The sequence below is a fragment of the Bufo bufo genome, chromosome 10 (assembly GCF_905171765.1).
Source record: "Bufo bufo chromosome 10, aBufBuf1.1, whole genome shotgun sequence".
Classification (NCBI taxonomy): domain Eukaryota; kingdom Metazoa; phylum Chordata; class Amphibia; order Anura; family Bufonidae; genus Bufo; species Bufo bufo.
Window position 1 is genome coordinate 131453004 of NC_053398.1, and position 22166 is coordinate 131475169.

At 46.2% G+C, this 22166-nt stretch overlaps 1 protein-coding gene across 1 annotated transcript in view; it reads left to right on the forward strand.

Annotated features, from left to right (window-relative positions):
* The window catches only part of ITFG1 (integrin alpha FG-GAP repeat containing 1), a 100338-nt gene that overhangs the window by 41415 nt on the left and 36757 nt on the right, over positions 1-22166 (forward strand). The window contains exon 10 of the mRNA XM_040410499.1: positions 11507-11670. Within this exon, the coding sequence (XP_040266433.1) occupies positions 11507-11670 (164 nt within the window). The remainder of the gene's footprint in view (positions 1-11506; positions 11671-22166) is intronic.

Consider the following 22166-nt stretch of genomic DNA (forward strand, 5'->3'; position numbering starts at 1 on the left):
GCAGCAGATATAAATGTACCGTATACAGGTGAGAACACTGCGCTCATTACCTGCTGCAGATATAAATGTACCGTATACAGGTGAGAACACGGCGCTCATTACCTGCTGCAGATATAAATGTACCGTATACAGGTGAGAACACTGCGCTCATTATCTGCTGCAGATATAAATGTACCGTATACAGGTGAGAACACTGCGCTCATTACCTGCTGCAGATATAAGTGTACCGTATACAGGTGAGAACACTGCGCTCATTACCTGCTGCAGATATAAATGTACCGTATACAGGTGAGAACGCAGAGCAAGCATTACCTGCTGCAGATATAAATGTACCGTATACAGGTGAGAACACGGCGCTCATTACCTGCTGCAGATATAAATGTACCGTATACAGGTGAGAACACGGCGCTCATTACCTGCTGCAGATATAAATGTACCGTATACAGGTGAGAACGCAGAGCAAGCATTACCTGCTGCAGATATAAATGTACCGTATACAGGTGAGAACACGGCGCTCATTACCTGCTGCAGATATAAATGTACCGTATACAGGTGAGAACACGGCGCTCATTACCTGCTGCAGATATAAATGTACCGTATACAGGTGAGAACACGGCGCTCATTACCTGCTGCAGATATAAATGTACCGTATACAGGTGAGAACGCAGAGCAAGCATTACCTGCTGCAGATATAAATGTACCGTATACAGGTGAGAACACGGCGCTCATTACCTGCTGCAGATATAAATGTACCGTATACAGGTGAGAACACGGCGCTCATTACCTGCTGCAGATATAAATGATCTTTGTGCTTCTTCGTTGCAGTGTTTTCTGGTAGTTGCGGAAGGGCACTTCTTCCAATATACTGTACTTAACATGTCTATTTTAAAGGGGTTTTCCAGGATTTTAATATTGATGACCTATCTTGTGGGGGTCCGACAGCAATCTGCCGATTAGCTGGTTGGAGAGAAGCCTTCCCTTCATTCTTTATTCAGGTGTATAGGAACGAGCCGTTCTATTGAAATGTAATTACACTGCTCACCGCTGCAATGTCGATGGAGAGCAGGTAACAATGAAGGGAACGCTGCGCATGCACGGAGCGCGGCCTTCTTTTCAAACAGCTGATTGGCGGGGTCCCGGGTGTCGGACCCCCTTTAAGATTTTTTTTTTAATTCAACCGAAGTAATTCTTTGCTGTGTTTTTCCTCAGTTACTCTCCTTGGAAATGTATGTCTACGGGTTCATGCACACAGCTGTAGCCGTTTTTGCGGTCTGCAAAACACGGATACCGGTGGAAAATGCAGAATGGAACATCCGGCCCATAATAGAAAAGTCCTATCCTTGTCCATGAAACGGACAAGAATAGGACGTGTTTCATTTTTTTCAGGTGCCACAGAACGGATGCACACAGCAGCATCTTTTGCGGCCCCATTGAAGTCAATGGGTACGCATCCGACCCGCAAAAAAATGCTGATCGGATGCAGACAAAAAACACAAGCCCTAAATCAACAACTTGTCAATGTGTCATGTCCCTGCGCTCCTCATATCGGTGCTGATAGTATGATGTTGTGCAAGGGCAGTGATTGTGTCCGTTTTCCAACTTATACATCCGTTTCCAGGAGGATCAGCAGAGGGGCGCCAATGTTTTCTTTCTCTAATCCCTCTGAGATGTTGCATGGAGGCTCCTCCTATGGGAGTAGAGGCGTTGATAAGCGGCTCGCTGGCGGCCGGCGGCTGTTACTTAAAATGAAAGCATTACCGGGGCCACTTTTCTCATTTTATATTCATTACTTTAAGTGTGAAATTAGTGTGGAAATGATTGCAGCTTCTTGGCCCGAGATCAGCGAGTGATAATTTACATATGCTGCCAATTAAGATTCTGCTTAATTCCATCAGCTTTCCAGTCCCGTTTCAGAGGCGGACTCCGCTGCATTCTCTTGGGGATTTTTTTCTTCCTTCCATCCGCTCGGTGCCCGGGTTGGGCGATGCGGGCGCCTGCTGCCCTTCTTCTATGTATTTGCTGCATCGAAACTTACTTAAAGATGGAATAAAATAGGTCAGGAAGGAATTTCCATCTATTAAAATGTGAGATTTAAGCCCAGGTTATATTTAGCTTCTCCATCACTGGATCCTTAAAGGGGGAACTCTACCTTTTACTAGTCTTACCTTTGGTTCAGACTTGGTTGTTTTTACTATGATGCATTGCAGCACATACCCTTATCTTGTCATCTTCTAGCAGGCGATAGATCCCCTCTCCCTTCATTCAGGCTTTCTGTGAAACCTCATGATCCTCCCAGAACTGTGTCTAGAGTAATGCAGTAAATATTAGACTGGGAGGAGGGGGATGCAGCTTCTCTCTCATTCTGTGCAATGCTGTGAGAGGGGAGGAGGAGGGGGATGCAGCTTCTCTCTCGTTCTGTGCAATGCTGTGAGAGGGGAGCAGGAGGGGGATGCAGCTTCTCTCTAGTTCTGTGCAATGCTGTGAGAGGGGAGGAGCAGGAGGGGGATGCAGCTTCTCTCTAGTTCTGTGCAATGCTGTGAGAGGGGAGGAGGAGGGGGGGGGGGATGCAGCTTCTCTCTCATTCTGTGCAATGCTGTGAGAGGGGAGGAGGAGGGGGATGCAGCTTCTCTCTCGTTCTGTGCATGCTGTGAGAGGGGAGGAGGAGGGGGATGCAGCTTCTCTCTCGTTCTGTGCAATGCTGTGAGAGGGGAGCAGGAGGGGGATGCAGCTTCTCTCATTCTGTGCAATGCTGTGAGAGGGGAGGAGGAGGGGGATGCAGCTTCTCTCTCATTCTGTGCATGCTGTGAGAGGGGAGGAGGAGGGGGATGCAGCTTCTCTCTCATTCTGTGCAATGCTGTGAGAGGGGAGGAGGAGGGGGATGCAGCTTCTCTCTCATTCTGTGCAATGCTGTGAGAGGGGAGCAGGAGGGGGATGCAGCTTCTCTCTCGTTCTGTGCAATGCTGTGAGAGGGGAGGAGGAGGGGGATGCAGCTTCTCTCTCATTCTGTGCATGCTGTGAGAGGGGAGGAGGAGGGGGGTGCAGCTTCTCTCTCATTCTGTGCATGCTGTGAGAGGGGAGGAGGAGGGGGATGCAGCTTCTCTCTCATTCTGTGCAATGCTGTGAGAGGGGAGGAGGAGGGGGATGCAGCTTCTCTCTCATTCTGTGCATGCTGTGAGAGAGGAGGAGGAGGGGGATGCAGCTTCTCTCTCGTTCTGTGCATGCTGTGAGAGAGGAGGAGGAGGGGGACGCAGCTTCTCTCTCGTTCTGTGCATGCTGTGAGAGGGGAGGAGGAGGGGGATGCAGCTTCTCTCTCGTTCTGTGCATGCTGTGAGAGGGGAGGAGTGGGATGCAGCTTCTCTCTCATTCTGTGCATGCTGGGGGAGGAGGAGGAGGGGGATGCAGCTTCTCTCTCGTTCTGTGCATGCTGTGAGAGAGGAGGAGGAGGGGGACGCAGCTTCTCTCTCGTTCTGTGCATGCTGTGAGAGGGGAGGAGGAGGAGGGGGATGCAGCTTCTCTCTCATTCTGTGCATGCTGTGAGGGAGGAGGGGGATGCAGCTTCTCTCTCATTCTGTGCAATGCTGTGAGAGGGGAGGAGGAGGGGGATGCAGCTTCTCTCTCGTTCTGTGCATGCTGTGAGAGGGGAGGAGGAGGGGGATGCAGCTTCTCTCTCATTCTGTGCATGCTGTGAGGGAGGAGGGGGATGCAGCTTCTCTCTCGTTCTGTGCATGCTGTGAGAGGGGAGGAGGAGGAGGGGGATGCAGCTTCTCTCTCGTTCTGTGCATGCTGTGAGAGGGGAGGAGGAGGGGGATGCAGCTTCTCTCTCGTTCTGTGCATGCTGTGAGAGGGGAGGAGGAGGAGGGGGATGCAGCTTCTCTCTCATTCTGTGCATGCTGTGAGAGAGGAGGAGGAGGGGGATGCAGCTTCTCTCTCGTTCTGTGCAATGCTGTGAGAGGGGCAGAGGAAGGGAGATAAACACAGGTTAGACCCCTACATTTCTCATGGCACTACATCCAATACACATCTACATCTCTACCTATAGTGATTGGTTTATACCGCAAGTGGAATTCCCATTAAACCCCTTCCCAATGCAGCGTCTTTGGGTTTTTTTTTTTTGCGTTTTCATTTTTCGCTCCCTGCCTTCCCGGAGCCATGACTTTATATCTTTAATTTCACATAGCCGTTTGAGGTCTTTTTTTTTTTTTTTTTGTGGGACAAGTTGCACTTTCTATGACACCATTTAATATTGCATAGATTGTAGTGGGAAGCTGGGAAAAAAATCCAAGTGGGATAGAATTGGAAAACAATTCGGCCATAGTTTTATGGGTTTTGTTTTTATAGCGTTCACTATGCGGTAAAAGTTTTTCTTGCGTTTTAATACTGAAAAAAAAGAAAGCTTTTGAAAAAATAATTTTTTTTCTTTTCATCGTCATTTTCTGACCCCCATAACTTTTTTTTATAGTTTTTTATGGAGATGTGTGAGGGCTCATTTATGTGGGACGATCAGTAGTTTTTGTTAACACCATTTTGGAGTGTGTATCACTTTTTATTCATTTTTTTGGGGAGGTAAAGTGATGAAAAAACAGCGAATTGACAATTTTTTCTTCCGTTAGGCCATTCACCATATGTGATGTTTTTTAATATTTTAGTATTACTGGCAGTTTCACAAGAAGTGATGCCCGTGATGTTGATTTTTTATTTTTTATTTTTTTTATTGTTTAAAGAGGACCTTTCATCAGTTTTGACATAGGCTAATTATGGTATTACCTTGTAGGGCGGCCCCCACTGATGCCATGGGTGTTTTATTTTTTGTTTTTTCAAACCATCCCACCGTTCGTCCGCTGTGGTCCCCCGATATTTTGGCGCGCTGTATTGTAACGAGCTGTAACTTCGCAATGTAACAGTCTGCTGTGGGCGTCTCCTTCTCCCTGGCTGTGAGCGCAAACCAAAAAAAAAAATACACCCATGGCATCAGTGGGGGCCGCCCTACAAGGTAATACCATAATTAGCCTATGTCAAAACTGATGAAAGGCCTAGTAAGTACTTTTGTTTAGATTTTGTGATTAGAATTTTGATATTCTATTTGTAAAACTTTTTTTTAAACTTTTTTTAGGTCCCCAAGTGCACCACAACATGCAATCATCAGATTGCAATTTGTACAGGGAATTGAAATTTTTTCCACTATCCTATAAGAAATAGCTATATTACATTTCAGTGCTGCCATCTGCTGGCCTGAATTATAATATACAAGTATTCAGCCTGGAAGGCTAATACAGGCTCAGGATCATCACTGCAGTGGAATGCCTTCCTCGATCTCCACCAGGGGGAGGCGTTTATGCCCCTGAAACGTGCGCTTCTGGGTTTTCGGCTACTCAGATGCCCTGGTCACATTTGACCATGGCATCTGAGAGGCTAAATGTCAGTGATCGTCATTAGCGGACAGTAGCCATGGGTGTCTGTATGAAACAGCAGGCACCCGCTAGCTATGGCGCTTGCTGTGCTATGGAGTGGTCGCCATCTGTGAAGGCCCAAAATCCACTGTACATGTATTGCAGATGTCGTCAAAGGGGTTAAAGAGACTGTCAGCATGATCAACTCTATTAAACCAGACATACTGCTTGGTAGGGTTGATCATGCTGATTTAAACAATGTTTCTTTTGTATGTATGTTATACAGTTGCAGAGATATCTGTGTTTTTATTTATATGCAAATGAGCACGTTTGAGCACCACTTTTTTAACACCATTGTGCTCTGCACATTCCCCCCCCCACCATTGATTGACAGGGCTTTGTCATAGCATGATATCATATACATTTCCTACAGCCTAGCAACTATAGCGTTACTTTCATCAGGTCATTTTGCCATACACATGATTTCTCATATTTTATTATGGTTTAAATGAGGGAGAAAAAGTTAACTGAAGAAAAAAATGTACATGTCTCTTTTGGGATTTGATCCTGAGACCCTTTATATAGAAGGCAAAACACTTACCTCCAGACTATAGCCATACCATGTTGAGAATAGTGGTTTTCTGTACTTAGAAAGCTAAGGCTACTTTCACACTAGCGTTTTTACTGGATCCGGCACGGTTCAGCAAAAAGGCTTCCGTTACTGATAATACAACCGTCTGCATCCGTTATGAACGGATCCGGTTGTATTATCTTTAACATTGCCAAGACGGATCCGTCATGAACTCCATTGAAAGTCAATGTAGGACGGATCCGTTTTCTATTGTGACAGAGAAAACGGATCCGTCCGCATTGACTTGCATTGGGGGTCATGACGTATCCGTCTTGCTCTGCATCTCAGGATGGGAAGCAAACTGCAACATGTTGCGGTTTGCTCTCCGGCCTGGGAACGCAACTAAACATCTGTTCTGTTCAGTTTTGTCCCCAATAACAATGAATGGGGACAAAACTGAAGTGTTTTTTTCCGGTATTGAGCCCCTATGACTGATCTCAATATTGGCAAACTAAAACACTAGTGTGAAAGTAGCCTAATACATATTACTGATTTCTTCACAGGTATATATTGTGCGTTACAAAAGCAGTTCTTTATAGACAGAGTCCAGCCACCCGGTGCTCCAACGCTCTCATTTGCATGTGAATAAAAAAAAACTGAGATATCTCTGCAGCTGTTTAACATACAGACAAAAGGAAGGTATTGTTTTAATCCACCCTGCCAGTCAGCATGCCTGGTTTATTAGGCCCTTTAAGAGCCTCTCTTAGTTGGCATTGTCTTCCTACTCTTCCAGCAGCCTTTAATTCTCCTCTTATTCTATATAAAAGTGTATAAATCTCTTGAGGCCCCAAAATGCGTTCTAGAGTAATGCAGTATATAGTAGAGAGGGAGGAGGGGGGTGCAGCTGCAGCTTCTCTCACAGCATGCACAGGGGAGGAGGAGGAGGTTGACAAACACAGGTTAGACACCACATTTCTCATGGCGCTACATCTAATATACATCTATGTCTCTACCTATAGTGATTGATTCCGGACTTCTTAATGGCATCCGGTAATTGATTTCAATGCAGCCCCAGTGAAGAGGCTGAGGGCATTGAAGCTGCAATTCTTATTTTTACCCCCAGGTGGCAGGCCAACATAAGAAATGAACAATAGTCAGTAATAAATAGATTTTAAAAATCCATGATTGTTCAAAATAAAATTTAAAAAAAATGGATTTTGTACGCTCAAATACAAGCTTTAAAATCATTACAAAAAAGAAAAAAAAATCTAATTATCTGCAGAATTTCTGGGTGTGGGTTGAGAGTTTGTAGGTTTATAGTTTACAAAAAATATATACATTTTATATATATATTTTTTTTTTTTACATTTTATGCCATAATTGTTTGATAGACATGGGCCTCGCCTCTGCGACCCTCACCTCCGTCCTGAACGTGGGCGCCCTGCCCCCCATTTCACCTGGTAAGGTGGCTGCTCTCTATTCACTTCTATGGGAGTAGCAAGTAGGTTTGTTCGGCGTCCTTTGTCGTCCCTATAGAAATGAATGGAGAGAGCTGCGCACATGCATGCCCACCCCTCCATTCACTCCCGTCCTGGATGTTGAGAATGGTGACCACTACACAAGGCTGGCTACTAGACCTCCTTTCTGGAAATAGGCACAGGTCCCACATCTGCCATATCCTGTGGAATAACCCTTTAAACCAGGCATGCTCAACCTGCGGCCCTCCAGCTGTTGTGAAACTACAACTCCCGCGATACCCTTCTGTAGGATGATGGCTGTAGGCTGTCAGGGAATGATGGGAGATGTAGTTTTGCAACAGCTGGAGGGCCGCAAGTTGAGCATGCCTGCTTTAAACCCATGCCATAAATCTACATTGACAGGCATTTAAGGGCACTCCCCCCAGGATAACCCACCGTAAATTTACACCTGGCAGTCCAGATGGTGGTCTATATGGATGAGTAGCATTTTTGACCTTTTGATAGAGATTATTTAGTTTCAGCAAAGAAAATGAAGTACCTTGGAACCAAACCCGCGAGACTTCATGAAGCAATAACTTCGGCTCATTGGAGCCAATACATTCTAATACTGTATGGAGCTCCTGCTCCGTACAGTATTGGAAAAAAAGTTTTATGAGAATCGACTTCGGAAGTTTAATCCGAAGTTGATTCGCTCATCCCTAATGGTGATGTAAAAAAAAAAACCTTTTTTTCAAAGTTTACATTTATTTTTACACTATTTAGACATAAAAAACCTAGGCATATGGGATATCGTTGTAATCGTAGTGACCCAGAGAATCAAGGGCATGTGTCAGTTTTGCCGCAAATGGAACGCTGCGGGAACAAAACCCATAAAACAGTGGAGGAATTGTGTTTTTTCCAATTTATTATTATTTTTTTTATTCTTTCACCGTTTCCCACTACATTTTATGCCATAATTAATGGTGGCATCAGAAAGTACAACTTGTCCCGCAAAAAATAAGCCCTCATACAGCTATGTGAACAAGGAAGATAGGGCTCAAGGAAGATAGGGAAGAAAAATGAATTTAACCCCTAAAATTATTTCTAGAGCAATGCAGTAAACAGTAGTAAAGGAGGAGGGGGGTGCGGGTGCAGCTATTCTCTTTCTGTGCGTGCTGTGAGAGAGGGAGAAGGAGCAGAAGTGTGATACACTAATGACCACTACATCCAATACTATAGGAACACTGCAAGTGGATTATCCTGAAGTGTCTTCCCTTTATCAACATTATGGCGTCATTCTGTGTACGGGTCTCATCTTTTTCTGATGGAACAATTACTTTCAGGGACACGAGCCGCTGCCGCTCAGCCTGTAACCTTAGACCACAACTGTAGTCCCCAAAAGTGTGTATTGTTACTCTGTGGGTATAACAATAGCAGCTGCGGCCTTGAACGCGGCGTGTAACCGCTCACATAATGCATAAAGTTATGGAGGCATCATCAATGAGGATGAGTGGCCGTCTCGCTGCCTTTGAATAGAGCTGATCCTGTATTCATTCTGCAGGTCCTTGTCCCCAGGTTTTATATTCTGTGCGGATAGTGAGAGTTGTACGGCCGGCTCCGTCATGTTATTTACATTAGATACGCACCAATTCTATCTCTTTATTCCCATAAAGCGACAATGTATTCTGCAGCTGTTGTGGACAGATGTCAGCAGAGCTCCAGGACCCCCAGCGGTCATGGCAGTGAAGGGGTCAGCACTGCACCCTGTCCATTCGCGCTACAGTGGAGAGGACCCTCACCTGCTCCTGACGTTAAAGTTATAGTACATACCTGTATTCTCCATGAAATAACAATTCTCAAGCATCTTTTCTGATCAATCTGTGCTGCGGTGTTCTCCTGGTATTCCTCCTAGAAACTTACAAATAAATTGACCACAGGGTGTCGCCATTGCCCTCGTCAATGAGCAGTGAGTGGACAGTGCGGCTGTAGGAATGCAACCTGCAAATTGTAACAACCACTGCTGTTATTCACATATTTTCCAGAAGGAATAACAGAGGGATGGTACAAGGCCATACCGCTGTTCTGGTCCACATCCGAGCCGTGTCTGGACCCATTCACTTCAAAAGGGCCGCAAAAGATGTGTTGCTCCGTTCTGTGGTCCCGCAAAAAAAATATAACATGTCCTATTATTGTCCGTTTTGCGGACAAGAATAGGCATTTCTACAATGGGCCGCCTGTTCCGTTCCGCAAATTGCGGAAGGCACACAGGCGTCTTCCGTGTTTTGCGGATCCGCAATTTACGGACTGCAAAAAACGTAACCGTCGTGTGCATGAGGCCTTAAGCGTATTCTTTGTGAAAACAGTAAGAATTTTTTTTTTTTTAAGTCTGCTCTTTTTGTCCTAGTTTTCTAGACCTCTGATTGCTGTCACACAGTGGGGACCTTCACATGACAGAGATCTGATAACTGTACTGTAACGAGCCCTGCACTTGTATGTCTATTATATGTGTCCCCTGGCAGTACACAATGAAGGTTTCTCTTGTATGACAGCAAGCAGAGATCATGCTGAATCTAAAATACCTTTTAAATAGAAGAGCCCATTGCTTTAATTACTGGTGCTGGATGTCTCCCCTTTCCAGAAACAGCGCCACTCTTGTCAGGTGGCTGTGCCTGGTATTGCAGTTCAGTCCTGTTTAAATGAATGACCGTCTATGATCATTTATATTCATTCTTATATGCAGAATTTCTGGGCGTGGGTTGAGAATTTGTAGGTTTATATACACTATATTTATATATATTATAATTTTTATTTATTTTTATTTTTACATTTTATGCCATAATTGTTTGATAGACGTGGACCTTGCCTCTACGACCCTCACCTCCGTCCTGAACGTGGGCGCCCTGCCCCCCATTTCACCTGGTAAGGTGGCTGCTCTCTCCATTCACTTCTATGGGAGTAACAAGTAGGTTTGTTCGGCGTCCTTTGTCGTCCCTATAGAAATGAATGGAGAGAGCTGCGCACATGCATGCCCACCCCTCCATTCACTCCCGTCCTGGATGTTGCGAATGGTGACCACTACACAAGGCTGGCTACTAGACCTCCTTTCTGAAAATAAGGAATTCCTGTGGAATAAGGCTACGTCTACACGACCACATTTGTCGCGCGACATTTTGTTGCACCAATGTCGCGCAACAATTTTTATAATGGCAGTCTATGGTGTCGCACTGCAACATGCTGCGACTGCGACGCAACAGTCGCAGAAAATCCATTCGAGATGGATTTTTCTGTGACTGTTGCGTCGCAGTCGCAGCATGTTGCATGTTGCAGTGCGACACCATAGACTGCCATTATAAAAATTGTCGCACGACATTGGTGCAACAAAATGTCGCGTGACAAATGTCGTCGTGTAGACCTAGCCTTACCCTTTAAGCCCATGCCATAAATCTACATTGACAGGCATTTAAGGACCCCCCCACCCCCACCCCGCCCAGGATAACCCACCGTAAATTTACACCTGGCAGTCCAGCTGGTGGTCTCTGTGGATGAGTAGCATTTTTGACCTTTTGATAGAGATTATTTAGTTTCAGCAAAAAAAATATATAAAATGACAAAAAAATGTAAAAACATCTAAAATTTCAGTGGTATAACTAATGTCATCCATAAGACCGTAGCATAGAATTGCTCTCGTGACTGGAGGAGTTCTATTTACGGCTGCCTGACTGATTTTAGGGTAAAATTATGAAAATAATAATAAATCAGAAAAATCTAAAATAATAGATATTAAAAAAATATTACTAAAATAAACTAAAGAGTAATGAAATAATAACTATGTATAATAAAATTATAAAATTAAAAATATTAAAAAAACTTGTTAATATTATATAAAAATGGTTTAAAAAAAATTAAAATAAAAATCGGAATAAAATTGCATAATTAAAAAATAACAATTTTAGAAATTCCGTCTCCCATGTAGCGGTTCATGTTCTCAGGTTCAGGCATCCTGCAGGTGTCGGCCTACCATGGAGCATAAACCAATATGGAGTCTGTTTGCAGAATCACCGTCTAACGTTGGGTTTTCTTCTCATTTGCAGTGGGTTCCGGTGCTGCTGAATTTTACCAATGCAAATACACGTTGGGCTTTTGTACCCCAGGACTCTACACATCTCCCGTCTCTGCCCATTACCCTCCATATCGGGGATTACAACATGGACGGTTACCCAGATGCCCTCGCCATCCTGCGGAATACATCTGGGAGGTAGGGCCACTGCATCCCTGTTGCTTTCCTTTCTCTTGCACCGCTTCCTCCTCCTCCTGCTGATCTCTCTTTGTGGGCGATTGTCTGGATTTGGACACGGCCGGAAGCGTTTGCTCCTCTAATGAGTCGTCAGGAGACCGGTAGCTGGATGGACTGCAGTCTCCAGATCAATATCTCCTCTGATGTTACTGTAACGTGTTTCTATGTGTATTTGTAATGTGCATTTGAGTTTGGCTCTTTGTGCTGGAAGACCTCTGTTTTGCACATTTCGGGTAAAGGACAGAAGGGTGCTGCATACAAGAAAACAACCCGGATCACCAGCAGTATACGGCAGATGGGGGGGGGATGTAGAGTCAGTTACTCTGGTGGCTAGGGAGCGATCATAGGTCTATGATGAATGAAGTCCATGTGAGAACCAAGAAAAGACATCTAGGACATTGATTTATAGTTACATTATGCCTGATACTCCAGTTATGTCCAGAGCTGCACCTAAAAAGCCTGTGTCAGCATGATTAACCCATACTGCCTGCTATGGTTGATCATGATTATTAAAATGATACCTTTCTTTTGCTTGTATGTTAAACAGCTACAAAGATATCTGCCTTTTTAGTAATATGCAAATGAGCAAGTCCGAGCACCAGGGGGCATGGTTTCGTCCTTGGAGCACTGCTTTTGTAACACCCCTGTGGTTTTGGTTTCAATGTGTACAATATATGCCTGTGAAGAAACCAGTAATATCTATTTTAGCTTTCTAAGTATAGAAAACCACTTTTCTCAACGTGGTAGGGCTATAGTCTGGAGGTAAGTGTTTTGCCTTCCATATAGAGGGTCTCGAGTTCAAATACCAAAAGTGACATGTACATTTTTTTCATCACTTAATTTATTTTCTCCCTCATTTAACGTGTAATAAAAGTTGATGTAAATGAAAAACTTATGTGTATGGCAAAATAGCCAGATGGAAGTAATGCCATACTTGCTAAGCTGTAAGCAATGTATATGATATGCTTTGACACAGCCCTGTCAATTAAGGTGAGGGGGGAGTGTGCGGACCACAGGGGCGTTACAGAAGTGGTGCTCCAAGGGCTCCGGTCTGGCCCCTTGTTGCTTGAACTTGCTCATCTGCATATAAATAAAAATGCAGTTATCTCTGCAGCTGTTTAACATGCAGACAGAAGAAAGGTATTGTTTTAATCAGCATGGTCAACCCTACGAGGCAGAGGTTTAAAAGGGTTGATCATGCTGACAGAGGCTCTTTAAACATCTCCTGGCTGCCACTGCTAAATGCCGCATCATACCATACGCTCCAGTCACATCCATAGCTGCACTAAAACTTCTCCTGGCTGCCACTGCTAAATGCCACGTCATACCATATGCTCCAGTCACATCCAGAGCTGCACTAAAACTTCTCCCGACTGCCGCTGCTAAATGCAACATCAGACCGTATGCTCCAGTCATATCCAGAGCTGCACTAAAACCTTTCCTGGTAGCCACTGCTAAATGCAACATAATACTATATGCTCCAGTGGGGGCGACCCAGACATGGAGCATGACAGCCAGCAGGATACCAGCATAGCCTTGAGTGCAGCAGTGGATGTGACTAGAGCATAAAACCAGTTCTGTTCTTCTAATCTCACTTCCTGGGACCTTCTCCTGGCTGGACCCCAGACGCCCCCTTCTCCCCCAGCCTCATCTGTCTTTTTCATTCTTGAAGGATTTGTTTGTGAGCGGCTGTCTATGTTAAAGCCTTCCCCAGAAGCTGTAATTTCTTCTCTCCTCCTGGCTGGCACCGCTGATCGGGTTCTGCCAGCCCATTGTCTCTACCCCGTAATTATTCCATCAAAGTGTCACAGACAATTTGTGTCGGAATATAATGAAGCAGTTATTGTTTGTTATGCCTGTTGCCTCCAACCGCGTTCCGGGGGCTGTGTGCGACCGCTCGGGAACAAGTGGGTTTTTGGCACTAGAACGGTCAACGGCGAGGAAAATAAATTTGCCGAACCTCTTGGAGAAAATTGTTACCCGCTGCACGTAAGCAACTTACGATGGCGGGAGCTGGAAAGTAAAACCCACTTGCGCGTAGCCTGCGTCATGGCCGGGCAGGGGCTCCTGATCAACACAAATAACCAATTTCCGGCGAGCTTTCTTCCGTGGAGCCGCAACGTAGACAATGTACTGTACAGAGCCAAGGCCTGAATGCATTATATGAGGAGGCGGCGTCCGTGCAGTCGAGGAGACGCTGCCGCGCTTTAGTTAGGACTATAAAGAGGAGCCCCGGCTATGGCTTTTATCTCCAGTCCCCACTGTTCTCTCCTTCACATCTCCAATCGCAGACGCCAGGGCCGTTGCGCAGCCAGCAGGGCGTTTAGGGAATGTTACAACAGGATTGCGGGCAGCGAGAAGCGGCGCTTTACTGCGCTCAGCTGCTTTCTCGTGTTCTTAGAAGTTTCTGTCCTTCAGGACGTGCAGAGATTTCTTGGCGGTCACGTTCTGCACAGAGGCTGATTGATGTTTATAGGAGGCATCAAAAAGCAGAATACAGACGCTGGCGGGTGGACCGTACTCATCGTACATCTCTGTAATGTGGGGGTCCTGAGTGGATCATACCCATCATTCATGTCTGTAATGTGGGGGTCCCGGGTGGATTGTTCCCATCATTCATGTCTGTAATGTGGGGGTCCCAGGTAGATTGTACCCATCATTCATGTCTGTAATGTGGGGGTCCCAGGTAGATTGTACCCATCATTCATGTCTGTAATGTGGGGGTCCCGGGTGGATTGTTCCCATCATTCATGTCTGTAATGTGGGGGTCCCAGGTAGATTGTACCCATCATTCATGTCTGTAATGTGGGGGTCCCAGGTAGATTGTACCCATCGTTCATGTCTGTAATGTGGGGGTCCCAGGTAGATTGTACCCATCATTCATGTCTGTAATGTGGGGGTCCCGGGTGGATTGTACCCACCATGTATGTAATTTGAGGGTCCCAGGTTTCTTACAGCCCACCACTGTAGTGTAGGTCATGCTCTGTACACACTAAGTCAACGGGGGGCGACCCAGACATGGAGCATGACATTCAGCAAGATACCAGCAGAGCCTTGAGTGCAGCTTTGGATGTGACTTCCTGGGGCCTTCTCCTGGCCGGACACCAGACGTCACCTTCTCCTCCAGCCCCATCTGTGTTTTTCATTCTTGAAGGATTTGTTTGCGAGTGGCCGTGTATCGTGAAATCTTCCCCTTGGGTGGGTTGCACCCATCATTCATCTCTATAATGTGGGGGTCTCGGGTGGGTTGCACCCAATGTTAGTCAATGTCAGTTGCTCCTCAGCAGAAGGCCAACAAGCTGGCATTTTTACTTATCACTGTATGCCACCGGGGTGCCAGTCTGTATTCTGCTGCTAAGGAGCCCGTGAAGAGCAACTACCACAGTAGTTAGTGGCTGCAGACCTCAGGAGGCCGGTGTCGGGGCTTCTTACTTTGTGCTCTAATCAGCGAATGATGGCGTTGTTCTGTCTTCATACCCGTTAACACCGTGCAGTCTGACATTCAGCATATAAGAGGACTGGTCTCTGTAGTCTAACTTGTTTATTGGTAAAACAGATGTGCTTTTACAAGGATGGTGGAGTTTGAGAAGGAGATATGCAAAAGGACAGCTCTGCTGATGTCTCCTGGAGACTGGAAGCTTCTTTTTCCCAGGATTCAGTGCACCGCCCACAATGCAGTGCACCGCCCACAATGCAGTGCACCGCCCACAATGCAGTGCACCGCCCACAATGCAGTGCACCGCCCACAATGCAGTGCACCACCCACAATGCAGTGCACCACCCACAATGCAGTGCACCACCCACAATGCAGTAGTCTTTGTAACAAGAAAAACAAAGTGTAATACAACTGAACACCACTAGATGGTGCTATAACCACATTAAACACTTCACAATTACCAAGGCTCTGGCAGAATGAACTAGAATCATTTTCTAACCCTGCGGGGAAGAACAGGCATGTTGCAGAAGTCTTGGCGCCCCACCCTCAGATAACACTGCCACATTCCAGTAGCACCTACTTCCCTGACCGTGCCGCCATAATTACTCGCAGCTGCCTAATAAGTTGTAATTGAGGAGCCTTCGCCATCCGGGAAGTGAAATGTTATGGCGGTATGCAAATGGCGCCACGGGTCTCAAAATTCGAGGTGCAGCGAAGCCACACACGTGTGCATTCTACCTGCAGGACCCCCTCCCTCTCAGGTTGTTAGATTTTCTCTTGGGCCACTGCCTTCCCCAGGAGCAGGTAGTACAAAGAAAGGGCTGCAATGGCAGTGGTACTGGGTGGCACTCGGCTTTCCCAGGGACAGATAGAACTGCCCTTGTGGGATCTTTAATGGTAGTTGAATGGACCTGTACAGATAACTACAGTTACTGGTTTCAGCCATTGGCTTCTTTTTACCATGTCACCCAGCTTTCCCAGGAACAGAACAGACGGCTCTTATTGTATTAGGCATCTTATTGTATGAGCCCCTGTGAGCAGCGGTGTTCGGCACCGCTGATTCGCACTCTGCGTTGCTCAGACCTCTGGCGATGTAGTATTCATTGTCTGGTTTAATTAGAAAACCTGGAGGAGGTGAGCGCTGCCGAGTGAGAGCTTTTAATTGGAAATCCATGGTCGCGGCGGTCCCCGGTTTCCCCGCTCCCCTCCTCTTATTTTGGATGCTTCAGGTGAAACGTTTCCGCAGGAGCCAATCTCAGCGCCTCCTGCTGCGCCGCAGGGTCAGAAGCAAGGACAGATCATAACTCTCCGGAACATGCCGTCATTGCGCTCCAGAAGCGACGGCATCCTTCACTTACCTGCCGTCCTAGCTATCTTAGTTTCATCTGTGCCTGGAAAAGCAGGGTGGCCACCCATACAGCAGTCACCCAGCTTTCCTGGACTACGGAATGACAAATCTGCCTAGATCTGGTGACAGTAACCAGCCCTGTAACTTGAGACTCAGAGTGCTGGGAAGGCTGGGTGGCATTGCTTGTGTAATGGCGGCCATATTGGTCTTCACCCAGCTTTTCTAGGCTCCACAATGACAATGGTGTAATTAAAGAGGACCTTTCACCGCTCCTGATATTCCTGTTTTAATAGCTTCATGCATTCCCCATGTAATACCAGTTCTGGAGCATCTATTCTCATGGCTCTATGTTGTGCCAGTCCTATATTATTTCTACTAGAAGTTATGAATGAATTGCTAGAAGTCTGCAGTAAGGGTACAGAGGGGAGGTAACCAGTGGGGGAGGGGGGCGGGTGTCCCTGCAGAGTCTGACAATGGCAGCACTGATTGGATAGAGTCAGACTGTGCAGGGACACGCCCCCAACTGGTTACCCCCCCTCTGTACCCTTACTGCAGACTGCTAGCAATTCATTCATAACTTCTAGTAGAAATAATAAAGGAACGGCACAACATAGAGCCATGAGAATAGATGCTCCAGAATCGTTATTACATGGGGAATGCATGAAGCTATTAAAACAGGAATATCAGGAGCGGGGACAGGTCTCCATCTAAATTCTGGGAAATGTATTTGCAGCCATGTTGGTCTTCACCCAGCTTTCCTAGGAACAGATGCAACTAAGGATCCTGCCAGGAGACTGCTCGATGCCCGTCCTGTGCCCCTGGAGCCCACCGCTCATGGTGGTCTCAGAAGTTAGGACTGTATCTGATCTCAGGGGGATGCGGTGATACGGTGGACAGTATGTAAGCGTAATTGAAGAGGCTTTGGCGCACAATTCCCTGCGGCTCCTCTATTGATTTACCTGCTTATACGATGCAATTATGCCTCAGTGCGGTGTCATTACTCCTTGTTATCTCCCACCGGAGGTGCCCCGCGCCGCCCCTCGATTAACCCTTCCCTGCCCTCACTACGGGATCACTGACGCCTCCGTTTGTCAAGTCCATCCAGGCAGAAGGGCTGTTGTCTGCAGAGCTGAGAGCGCAATGTGCTGCAGGATGAGTGAGGGAAAGCTCTGCAAGGTAGAGATCTTCATTTCAAAGCTGAGGGTTTGTTACAATGTTTTAGTCTAGACTACTGAACAGAATAAATCCCTCCATTCCTGACAGTCTGCTACAATCTATTAGTGTAGGTAAAATGTATTAACCCAGATCCCCCCATTACTATGACTATTCCCACAGCTGAGGATTTGCTTCAGTTGTATCCAGTATAGACAGTCCTCTATTAGCTAAACACTTCAGCAGCACAATACTTTCTGATAGTTTGCTACAATGTATCAGTATAGGTAAAATGTATCAACCCAGAGCTCCTGGTGCCCTGATTATTCTCACAGCTGAGGGTTTGGACAGTTGTATCCAGTCTAGACAACCCTCTGTGAGATAAACATGTCCGCACAAATCTCTCTCTTGTGCTGATAGATTGTTACAATGTGTCAGTGCAGGTAAAACTTATCAGTCCGGAGGATTGTCTAGACTGGAATCAAGAGTAGCAACCCCTCAGCTGTGAGAAGTGTTAGGTCTGTACAGGTTTTCAGGTGTCATTTGTCCAATATTATACCGCGTCGCGCCCCCCCCCCCCTCTACATTGTACCCGTTTGCTCCTATCTTTAACCCTTTTTTCACCCTGATAGAAGATTGTCAGGAGGTTAGTACACCACGCTGATCGTACCGGCGCATTGCTGCATTGATACAAAAGTAAAAAATTCCCAATAATTTCATAAAATCTCAAAAATTGAGGCCAAAAGTAGCCTTGTCCTTATGGGGTTAAACCATGTGGTTTCAAGCTGCGCCATTTCCATTCAGCCACTATGAGCAGGTAGTTGGGAAATGTCGTTGTCAGCGAGCGGGGCGATCGATCAGGCAGAGCGGCTCGTCATTTCCTCCTCCATCCCTGGATCTCATTCCAGTGATTGATCTTCTTGATTAAGGAGATAAGCGTCGTCCCATCCTTGTGACTCCGTTCCACGCTGTGCGCGGGGGGTCGGGAGAGCGCGCTCTTAATCACTGTGATGGGCGGCTGAGCAATCAAGGGTCTTCTCCGTCATGGGGGGCCAGACAGAGAGGAGCTCCTCATACGCAGTAGGCTACATGCACACGAACGCATTTTGTTTCCGTGTCCGTTCCGTTTTTTTTGCGGATAGGATGCAGACCCATTCATTTCAGCGGGTCCGCATTTTTTGCGGACAGCACACCGCGTGCTGTCCGCATCAGTATGTCCGTTCCGTAGCCTCGCAAAAAAAATAGAACATGTCCTATTCTTGTCCGTTTTAGGCATTGTTACAATAGATCCGCAAAAACAAAACAGATTGCATACGGATGTCATCCTTTTTTTTTTTTTGTGGACCGCAAAATCCATACGGTCGTGTGCCTGTAGCCTTAGACTGTCAGCCAGTTCCCTGCCGAAGAGGGTAGCCATAGTCTATTGCAGGGGTCAGCAACCTCCAGCAGTTGAGAAACTACAACTCTCACCATGCACGCTTGATTTGCTGTTCTTGAGCAAAGGAGCATGCTGGGAATTGTAGTTTCACAATAGCTTGAGGAGTGCCGGAGGTTGCTGGTCCCTGGTCTAATGTATGTGGGGGTCTTCAGAGGCAATCACTGACCCCAAGAGCCTGAGGTTGGCTCAGATTCCTGTCTCATCAAGGCTGCCTTCCCCCCCCATACTTTACACTGCAGCTCTGCTAGCACAGATTAACTGTTCTTTCTCTGAAAGTCATTGCTTAGAAGAAAACTGGCTCCTATAGAGTAAGGAAAACAAATTGGTAGAGTGAAAATCTTAATTATAAAAGACGGCTCCTACTTATGTGCCCTAGTAGGAAATACGGGCATCCATGGGGGATGGGGGTAATATCTTTTTTTGGAAACCAGCAGCTATGGACAACCCCTTTAATGCCTCTTGTGGTCCATGAAGCCCCTGCCTGGGGAACTTTGGGAAAGAAGCTAACTAAAGGTGCTGTAGGGTGCCACGAGGTGGGGTGCAGGGTGGACGCCCCATAGATCTTCCCTGCATTGTGCTCCACTGCCAAGCACTGACTCATCTGCACCCGCAGGCGCAGGGTTTCTCGGCCGCGCTGAGTGCTTTTGTTCCCCAGCCGTAATATCCATTACCCTCAGAAGCTGATAAATCTGCGATATGACTGCAATAAACACGGGCGCTTTATGTGTCTGGCTGCATGATTAAATGATATTACCTTAATAAAAGTAATAAGGACTCGTCAGCAGTAACCCTTTCATGCCTGCCAGACTGCTGTCTATCACAGGTGCTGCTTAGGTATAGACCCAGGCTCCTCCCCTTTTATTACAGCCCCTCCCTGCGGGGGGGGGGCATAATCTCCTTTTTATCACTTGTTAGTTTTAGTAATTACATCCTCGCTTTACTGGAAATTGCATCTGCAGACACTGACTTTTATGGCAGATAGTTGTGCAGTGTAAAGCATGGGGGGCTGCATTTTTGAAGGGATTGTTCAGGATTTGAAAAATATTTTCTTCCTAAAACCCTAAACCTGTCCACGGGTTGTGTCTGGCATCGCAACTGTGCTCTATTAAATTGAACGGGCCTGAGCTGCTATACCACGCGCAACCTGTGGATGGCACTGTTTATGGACGAAAACAGCTATTTTTAATTATTCCCAGACATCCCCTTTGATAGGGTGAATGTCAGACTATCTTCGCTAAGCTGGAGTCACTGGTCATAGCTGTGCCTAGAGTATGGTTGTAGTGTAAAGCATGGAGGATAAACTGAGCAGAAGCCTAAAGTTTACTTATAAGACATGGGGGCACATTTACTAAGCTCGCCTTTTTCTCCGTCATTTTCTGCCCTTTTTTCCCCCCCATCATGTGCACGCATTTAGGGTTAGATTTATTATTTGGCTCACAGGTGTTCGTAAATGGGCCCTACGTTGTCTACAGCGCAGGCGTTTTACGCCTGATAGTACTTAGGGATTGTGCTGTGAGACTATTGCACATCATCTTATTATTGTGGCGCGCGCTGCCAGCTGTCTATGTGGTCCAGGTTGTGTGGGAGAAATATATCGTCCTGTATTTTTCCTCTTTTCTGCTACGTATGTAATTTTGGTTTTACATCGTTGGTCGTGGCTTCAGTCGCTCCGGCATCTGTAATTGAGTTATCTACAGAATTTGTGAAAAATAAATAAATTATATTATCAGAAAAATGTTCCCTGTCGCTGTCCCTACCCATCCGCAAAAGAAATGACAGCAAAACTTTACGTTTATTGGACAAAAAGCTGTTGGGAAAAGGTCAAAGATTGCATTGTAAAAAGTGCGGTAAAAAAAATCTCAATTGCGCCAGAAAATTATATGCATGTGGACAAAAAATGCGCCGTCCCCAGAGCATCATAGTTTTAAGCCACCAAAAAAGGACGGACAAATCGGCGCACATGTCAAATCTCTCGTCAAAAAAGGCGTACCTGAGTGCTTCTTAATATTGCTGAGCGAACCTGTTTTTTAAGTTCTGCGTCCAAAGTTCGGGTTCTCGAAGAATCCCGTTATGGATTCATAATTCCGTATCCTTAACGGGACTCTTCGAGAACCCGAACTTTGGACGCAGAACTTAAAAAACAAGTTCGCTCAACACTACTCCTTAAGAATCTGTAGTAAAATCAGAAAAAGGCGCAGGTTTCGCAAAACACAACAATGTTAATATATTGTGTGGACACAAAAAGAACCAGGGTATGAAGGAGAGAATACGGCCCAGACACTTTAGTGAATGTGCCCCATGGAGTTAATGTACATCGGCTCCGGTATCACAGCTGGTGCCCCGAGTGTTATATTGCGACGTATTCATCCCGCCGAGCACCGCTGGCAGTTTAGCCCTGGTTAATCCTCTTCATTCCCCGTCTCGTTGCCCCGAGTTCACTCCATCATAATATCATTGGCGTCCGCGCTTGTGGAGCTCGGTTTGTTTAAACAATTCCCGAGACTCCTCCGAGTAGAAGAGGATTGATGGACAATTGCCAGAGCGCCGCTCCACTGTCCGGATTAACGGTAACAGATGAGTCCCGTCGGGGTGGTTTACATCAAGCGCATGTGTAACGTGTCCTTGCAGGTGGCAAACATTTTAAAGGGGATGTGTAGACTTTGGCAACCATCTTTGAAATGGCTCCAGTGCTGTAAAAAAAGTACCGTAAGCAGGTTTGCAAAAAGAAATCCTACAGTTTTGTTTACAGCTCCAATTCAGACCTATGTGTCTCCATGGTGACAGACTACATACGTACCCCATGTAGTCTGATCCTGTAGTCACTTGTTACTGTCTTCCTGCTAATCTACAGACAGTAGAAGAGGATCAGACTACATGTGGGTTGTATGTAGTCTGTCACCATGGAGACACACACAAGCCGTATCACTGCTTTATGTCGGGCAATAGTCTCACAATCACAGGAAGGATCTTGTGTTTGTGCAGTCATCTGTATCCACCTGTGGTATAAGGAGGGTGCCCCCTGGTGGCCATTACAGAAAATACACATAACAATTGTCGACAAAAGATGGCGACTTCACAATGCC